The sequence below is a fragment of the Amblyraja radiata genome, chromosome 22 (genome assembly GCF_010909765.2).
Source record: "Amblyraja radiata isolate CabotCenter1 chromosome 22, sAmbRad1.1.pri, whole genome shotgun sequence".
Classification (NCBI taxonomy): domain Eukaryota; kingdom Metazoa; phylum Chordata; class Chondrichthyes; order Rajiformes; family Rajidae; genus Amblyraja; species Amblyraja radiata.
The window spans coordinates 37810924-37817370 of record NC_045977.1 but is presented as its reverse complement, the minus strand read 5'-3'; the positions used below and the strand labels follow the sequence as shown (position 1 = coordinate 37817370).

The window sequence follows — 6447 nt, the reverse complement described above, 5'->3', positions numbered from 1 at the left end:
AACTTGCTATTGTGTTGAACTGCTTACAGCTACAAGAACGTGTAATAATAATAATAATGGATGGGATTTATATAGCGCCTTTCTAATACTCAAGGCGCTTTACATCGCATTATTCATTCACTCCTCAGTCACACTCGGTGGTGGTAAGCTACTTCTGTAGCCACAGCTGCCCTGGGGCAGACTGACGGAAGCGTGGCTGCCAATCTGCGCCTACGGCCCCTCTGACCACCACCAATCACTCACACACATTCACACACAGGCAAAGGTGGGTGAAGTGTCTTGCCCAAGGACACAACGACAGTATGCACTCCAAGCGTGATTCGAATAAAGGGCTATAGGCCTATTGCAAGTTTATGTACAGGGACATATCTATCCATGCACTGTATACTTGTATTTATACTGATGCATTTCAAATATGTATGTCATGTTTTAATACTTTGGCAATATAACAATGTTTTTTATCATGCCAATAAAGTTTTTAAATTGAATTGATTGGTACACCCCCACCAGTGACCTTACTCCCATGATGCAGTGTGTGACCTTCTCCCCCCCGTGCTGCTTTGCGCGTTGGCGGGACAACAATGGCTAAAGCAGGAGGTCAGGGTGTGTGTGGAGGGGAAGAGGCGCCTGGTGGTTACTGATGGGGGACCGCGGACAGTGGACGATGCTGGGGGGTCGGGGTCGGGGTGCTGGGGGGCGGAGGATGGCGGCGCTGGGGGGGTGGGGGAATGAGCCGCAGGGTTCGGCCCACCGGCGGTTGCCATGGAGACCAGCGGCCCTGGGGCGGCGGCGCCTTCCCTCAACCCGGGGTCACTGACACGGCGACCAGCGGCTCCCCCGGCAATGGCACACCAGCCTGCTGCACATACATCGCACACACGTGTACATAGATACACGCGCAAACATGGGCACCCGTGCACTAAAAACACACAACATGCACGCTGACAACATACTCACACACACACACTCATACACACACACACACTCTCACTCACACATACACTCAATTACACAGACACTCACCCACTCACTCATTCACACAGACAATCACTCACTCACACATACACTCAATTACACAGACACTCACCCACTCATTCACACAGACAATCACTCTCACACATACACATTCAATGTCCCTTTGAAATGAGTAGGAAGGAACTGCAGATGCTGGTTTAAACCGAAGTTAGACACTAAAAGCTGGAGTAACTCGGGACAGACAGCATCTCTGGTGAAAAGGAATAGGTGACGTTTTGGGCTGAAACATCATCTATACCTATTGTCCACAGATGCTGTCTCTGCTGACCAAGATGCCCCATCTACACTAGTGTCACCTGCCCGCATTTGGCCTATACCCCTCTAACCCTTTCTTGTACCTGTCTAAGTGTCTTTTAAATGTCATTCTACCTGCCTCCTCTGGTAGCTTGTTCCATATACTCACCACACGTGTGAAAAAGATTCCCCTCAAGTTCCTATTAAATCTTTCCCCTCTCATTGTGAACCTACAGTGCCTTCCATAATGTTTGGGACAAAGACCCATCATTTATTTATTTGCCTATGTACTCCACAATTTGAGATTTGTAATAGAAAAAAAAAATCACATGTGGTTAAAGTGCGCATTGTCAGATTTTAATAAAGGCCATTTTTATACATTTTGGTTTCACCATGTCGAAATTACAGCAGTGTGTATATTTGGTCCCCCCATTTCAGGGCACCATAATGTTTGGGACACAGCAATGTCATATAAATGAAAGTAGTCATGTTTAATATTTTTTGCATATCCTTTGCATGCAATGACTGCTTGAATATATAGTGTAAATAGACTGCAACACGGAAATAGGCTCCCCATGGTGTAATATGGGCATTGGACACTACATAGCGCTCATTTTTATCAATCTGTGCAACTTTTGGCACTGACGAGTTATGACTTCCTTCTCAATTATATTTTATCTAAATCTGTGCAAAATTTCATGTAGTTCCGAGACATGGCTCACGAAAGTTGATTTCTAGACACATTTTTGATGCTCGGCCCACAGCCTACACGTGATATTTTCTATTACAAATCTCAAATTGTGGAATACAGAGGCAAATAAATAAATGATGGGTCTTTGTCCCAAACAATATGGAGGGCACTGTATCTCCGGTGTAAACCAGCATCTTCAGTTCCTTCCTGCACATAGTGTATATTGTTGCTTGATGGACAGAGAGATGCACTGAAAGGCCCCCATTATTGCTACGTGCTACATTATTGCTAACCTAAAAACCAGTGCGTCTTTGGGATGTGGGAGGAAACCAGAGCAACCGGAGGAAGCCCACACATTCACAGGGAGAATGTGCAAACTCCACACAGCCAGCACCAGAGGTCAGGATTGAACCCGGGTCCCCAGCACTGCATGTATTCAAGGATTCAATGAAACTAAACATAACTTGTTAATACCTTGTAGTGCCACTTGTCCAGCGAAGGTTATTGGATTTGAAATTGTTCGAGGTTCCTAAATGGACATTAAGAAGATTGGTGTCTCCAAAAGCTGTTTTCTGCGCGATGTGCAGAGGTAAGTGTGATACAGGTTGAAAGTAATTTTACACATTAGCATTCAATGTCACTCTGGAAATTCATTTGTCAGGTATAACACAACCAGGGAGCAGTCCTGAACTAATAGCTACCTCATTGGTGGCCCTTGTATCTTTGATCGGACTTTACTGCCTTCACCTTGCACTAAACTTCATTCCCTTATCATGTATCTATACATTGTAAATGGCTTGATTGTAATCATAGTCATAGAGTGATACAGGGTGGAAACAGGCCCTTCGGCCCAACTTGCCCACACCAACCAACATGTCCCAGCTACACCAGTCCCACTTGCCTGCGCTTGGCCAATATCCCTCCAAACCCGTCCTATCCATGTACCTACTAACTGTATCTGAAACATTGGGATAGTCCCAGCCTCTACTACCTCCTCTGGCAGCTTGTTCCGTACACCCACCACCCTTTGTGTGATGGGTATTGTATTGAATTTCCGCTGACTGGTTAGCATGCAACAAAAGCTTTTCACTGTACCCAATAAACCAAACTGATAACATGGGTCCCCTTTTGATTATGGTTTCTCTAGTGAATTTTTTACTGTTCTTTTTTTTTTTAATAAATCATGTTTCTCGGGGTATCTAAATGTTATTAGATGTTTAAGTTATGACTATCAGATGGAAGCTGCATACCAAATCTCGTTGCACATATGTGCAATGACAATAAAAGATATTATTATTATTATTATTATTTTCACTCAGTTCTTTTTAATTCCATCTCTCAGGCCATGATACGTACTACAAGAAGTACATCGATGTGAAGAAGGGGGGGATTGGTGGAGTGGCAATGTTCCTGATGGGCTACGTTGTAATCAGCTACATTTGGAATTACAGCCACATTAGTAAGTCAACCTTAAGTGCCTTATTGGTTTAATTATCATTTACTTGAATTTGAGTCAATTTCACCTGTAATCCACAGAGTTCATAAAAGATGGATGCACACAATTAGCTGTTGCCATTTAAGGAGCAATGGCAATCAGGCAGCTCTCTTCCATTCTCACTCTCTGGTGTTGTGGAATTATGATGCAATGGTATTATTAATATGGACTGGCTCACACAATCAATTGTCAACATTATTTTAAGTTCCCACAGCCTATTGGATAGGTAAATGGATAGGAAAGATTTAGAGGGATATGGGCCAAACACAGGCAGGTGGGACTAGTGTAGATGGGTGGGAAGGAACTGCAGATGCTGGTTTAAACCGAGGACAGACACAAAAAGCTGGAGTAGCTCAGCGGGACAGGCAGCATCTCTGGAGAGAAGGATGGGTGACGTTCCGAGTCTGAAGACGAGTCTCGAACCGAAACGTCACCCAATCCGCCTATCCAGAGACACTGCCTGTCCCGCTAAGTTACTCCATCTTTTTGTGTCTATCTTGGGTAAATGGGACCTGTTTCCATGTTGTATCTCAAAAGTCTAAAATATTTGTTTTTTATTTTAATTTCGTTGAAGAATTAATTTTGACTGTATTTTCTTGTTATTTTAGTCTACTAAAACAGTCTCAGCCTCAATCTGCTTTATGACTGTTGGCAGACCAATTTCCCTCCTGGGATAAATAAAGTTCTATCATATCGTATATACAGAAGGAGAATGGGTGGGATGGAGAGTTATAATTTCACTATATAACAGGATTAATTAGTTACACCCAATGTGGTGTTGACAAAATATCCTCTAATACCAATTTCAAGAGGCTGGATTGCAATCTTTAGTCTTTTAAATCACCCTCTGAGATAATAATCTAATCCTATTAAAATGCAGCCCGGCAGGGTAAAGCAGTTTCACTTGAAAATTCCAAACATAATCAGCGCTGTTGTGGACACATTGATGGTTTTGCTCCACCTGGTTACCAGAGATTCAAAGCAAAAATAACTTACGCCCCACTGGTACAGTGGAAAATTAATGACAGATATGTCACGGTAGATTTTGACACTTAAAATGTTATTAATGTGTATTACAGAGCATGATCGCTGGAGGAAACACCACTAAATGTCTCCACTGATACGTAACCAATCAAAGATACAATCCAAAGGGAAATATTTCTCAGCTAGTCTGCTGCATTCAAATAGTCGTTGCTCAGTTGAAGCCGTGAATCAAAATACTCTTGTTTGTAATTGGAGAAGGCGGATTTCTATAAAACTTGATGACAAATAAAATTTATCTCCACCTTCTGAGTTATTTCTTAATATTTCATTGCCCTCTGGTAATCGTCAAAAATACAATTTCTTAATTTTTAGAATGAGAATGTGATCGTGCTGGATTCAGCTTCACTTGAGGCCATATTTATTGATGCAATATAAAACATTCCAGGGAAACGCTCATCAAAGGCTTGTGCATAAAGCACGTCATTGTGTTCGTTTGGGGAATTCAATTTTAGTTGTTAAGTGGGCAGCAGTGGTGCAGCGGTAGAGTTGCTGCCTTTCAACGCCCGAGACCTGGGTTCAAACCTGACTGTCAGAACGGAGTTTGTACGTTCTCCCTGTGACCACGTGGGTTTTCTCGGTGTGCTCTGGTTTCCTCCCGCATCCCAAAGATGTACAGCTTTGTAGGTTAAGTGGCTTCTGTAAATTGTCCCTGGTGGGAAGGATGGAACTAGTGTACAGGTGGTGTACGAGTGCGCATTGGTCAGTCTCACGGAAAGAAGAAAAGTTCCCTTTTATTTATTAATTTTTTTAAAATCAGGATTTTGTTTAGCCAATGAAAATGTGTGCAAGTGGACATGGAGCAAGCACACACACACACACTGAGGCAACAATTGCTTGTAACATAGAAACATAGAAATTAGGTGTAGGAGTAGGCCATTCGGCCCTTCGAGCCTGCACCGCCATTCAATATGATCATGGCTGATCATCCAACTCAGTATCCCGTACCTGCCTTCTCTCCATACCCTCTGATCCCCTTAGCCACAAGGGCCACATCTAACTCTCTCTTAAATATAGCCAATGAACTGGCCTCGACTACCCTCTGTGGCAGAGAGTTCCAGAGATTCACCACTCTCTGTGTGAAAAAAGTTCTTCTCATCTCGGTTTTAAAGGATTTCCCCCTTATCCTTAAGCTGTGACCCCTTGTCCTGGACTTCCCCAACATCGGTAGCAATCTTCCTGCATCTAGCCTGTCCAACCCCTTAAGAATTTTATAAGTTTCTATAAGATCCCCTCTCAATCTCCTAAATTCTAGAGAGTATAAACCAAGTCTATCCAGTCTTTCTTCATAAGGCAGTCCTGACATCCCAGGAATCAGTCTGGTGAACCTTCTCTGCACTCCCTCTATGGCAATAATGCCCTTCCTCAGATTTGGAGACCAAAACTGTACGCAATACTCCAGGTGTGGTCTCACCAAGACCCTGTACAACTGCAGTAGAACCTCCCTGCTCCTATACTCAAATCCTTTTGCTATGAAAGCTAACATACCATTCGCTTTCTTCACTGCCTGCTGCACCTGCATGCCTACTTTCAATGACTGGTGTACCATGACACCCAGGTCTCGCTGCATCTCCCCTTTTCCTAGTCGGCCACCATTTAGATAATAGTCTGCTTTCCTGTTTTTGCCACCAAAATGGATAACCTCACATTTATCCACATTATACTGCATCTGCCAAACATTTGCCCACTCACCCAGCCTATCCAAGTCACCTTGCAGTCTCCTAGCATCCTCCTCACAGCTAACACTGCCCCCCAGCTTAGTGTCATCCGCAAACTTGGAGATATTGCCTTCAATTCCCTCATCCAGATCATTAATATATATTGTAAATAGCTGGGGTCCCAGCACTGAGCCTTGCGGTACCCCACTAGTCACTGCCTGCCATTGTGAAAAGGACCCGTTTACTCCTACTCTTTGCTTCCTGTTTGCCAGCCAGTTCTCTATCCACATCAA

The 6447-nt window shown here is 43.5% G+C and overlaps 1 protein-coding gene across 2 annotated transcripts; it reads left to right on the top strand.

Moving 5' to 3' along the window:
* Positions 1-517: 517 nt before the first annotated feature.
* Positions 518-4748, top strand: atp5mf (ATP synthase membrane subunit f). Of its 2 annotated transcripts, none has more exons than XM_033041092.1 (4): positions 518-597; positions 2442-2549; positions 3303-3419; positions 4535-4748. In XM_033041092.1, exons 1-4 carry the CDS (start codon positions 582-584, stop codon positions 4561-4563), a joined length of 270 nt encoding a protein of 89 aa, XP_032896983.1. In that variant the 5' UTR covers positions 518-581; the 3' UTR covers positions 4564-4748. The 2 variants fall into 2 exon arrangements, with proteins under 2 accessions (XP_032896983.1, XP_032896982.1); XM_033041091.1 differs by having other exon boundaries at positions 532-603.
* The last annotated feature ends 1699 nt before the right edge of the window (positions 4749-6447 follow it).